The 1441-nt window shown below is 40.6% G+C and overlaps 1 protein-coding gene across 1 annotated transcript; it reads right to left on the bottom strand.

The window, feature by feature from the left end:
- Positions 1-213: 213 nt before the first annotated feature.
- LOC127330494 (uncharacterized) lies at positions 214-1183 on the bottom strand. The gene is made up of 5 exons (XM_051356688.2): positions 1106-1183; positions 916-1026; positions 745-814; positions 533-640; positions 214-439 (listed from the first exon to the last, which is right to left on the bottom strand). Exons 1-5 carry the CDS (start codon positions 1165-1167, stop codon positions 305-307), a joined length of 486 nt encoding a protein of 161 aa, XP_051212648.1. The 5' UTR covers positions 1168-1183; the 3' UTR covers positions 214-304.
- Positions 1184-1441: the final 258 nt, after the last annotated feature.

The raw sequence follows: 1441 nt of genomic DNA on the forward strand, positions 1-1441 counted from the left end.
TGTGGCCAGGGAGCTCGCGGTGGATGGCCTTTGGTCCCGGTTCGTGGTACGAACCGGGCCTGTGTTTCTCTGCCGCGGCAGAGAATTGCTATTTCTCTGCCGCGGCACAGGTTTAGGGTTTAGGGTACGAACAGGGCATTTCTCTGCCGCGGCAGAGTTTCAGCAATGCATATATATCATTCAACAAAGCACAAAAAATCGTCGTGAATATATATAGACATCGTCAACAGTACACGTAATGCATGCATATTTACAACATAAAGTCGGATCTCTTTACTAAATCTATTAGCTTCTACAAAGTTGCTCAACACATAGCTATGACTTTCCTATAGTGTTCTCCACCTGGGGTAATGACCTCGGTAAGAAAGAATCCCGCGATTTCCTCTTGAATTGCTCGTATTTGATCCTCCGTTATGAGAGTGTCCCGCAGGCGTTTCATCTATATTTTAAAAAGGAGATCATCAATATATGAATGGAACTCAATACAATAGATGGTACTAATTAAGATAATTGTGAGAATTTGTTATCGTACACGAGTGTGGTGTATACGGGCATCCCCACCCTTGGGACAGGCCATGTCACGAATGAAGGTGCAGACGTAGTATCCACATAAGTTATTCCCGGGTTCCTGCCTCATACACTTTACGAAAAAATAGTTCGATCAAACTAATAATCAAGCATCGTATTGAAAGTAAATATCATATATATAGAGTTTCACGGACATAGATATATAGTACTACTTACAGGGTAATCTTGAAATGTAAGCTCCGGTTTCCATGTACCCGGAACAGTAGTGATGAACCGTTTCCAGGCCCTGCCCGGCAAGAAATAATGAGTAAATGAGTTATTGATTAGTTGATGATATCGTCGAATTAGAACAGATGAAGATGCCAATACGAAATTGATTGAAATTACCTCTGGAGGATGGCAGCCATGTTCGCCCATTCCGCATATTCTTTACGTTTCGAGTCCATTACATTTACGACTCCTTTGTGAAGATCAATGATTAGGAGAATAAAGTGGAATCTGCACAAGCATAGCTCAATGATTACGAGAATAAAGTGGAAGGTGCACAAGCATAATGTATGTTATATATAACACTCACTTGAAGTTGTAGGGAAAGAATATATCCTCTTTGTTTGCTTGCTTCACTAAAAACATTAACATGTTGTCCTCTGTGTCCTTGGGGAAGTCTCGAACCGTAACTTCATGAACTGTATCTGGGTCTATGAACCCCAGCGGTAGGAGCTTGCCTCTTTTGTATTCGAGCTTCTTCATTCTTCATAATTAAATGTATAGCGTACACAAAGAATATAGTGAGGATAATTGTTAGTGCAAATGAATGAGCGCTGAGCTACAGACTTAATTACATAAATAAATCACTTACAAGCAGTAGCAACTGATGACAGCTTTGTCGAGAGCGTTTTGATTGAATAACTGA

This window comes from Lolium perenne, chromosome 2, assembly GCF_019359855.2.
Source record: "Lolium perenne isolate Kyuss_39 chromosome 2, Kyuss_2.0, whole genome shotgun sequence".
Lineage (NCBI taxonomy): Eukaryota > Viridiplantae > Streptophyta > Magnoliopsida > Poales > Poaceae > Lolium > Lolium perenne.

Coding starts and splice junctions, on each gene's coding strand:
- LOC127330494 (XM_051356688.2), bottom strand. CDS start 1,167: ATGTTAATGTTTTTAGTGAAGCAAGCAAACAAAGAGGATATATTCTTT. Junction 1,027..1,105: donor TTCTTTCCCTACAACTTCAA/GTGAGTGTTATA, acceptor ATGCTTGTGCAG/ATTCCACTTTATTCTCCTAA. Junction 440..532: donor CCCGTATACACCACACTCGT/GTACGATAACAA, acceptor TTTAAAATATAG/ATGAAACGCCTGCGGGACAC.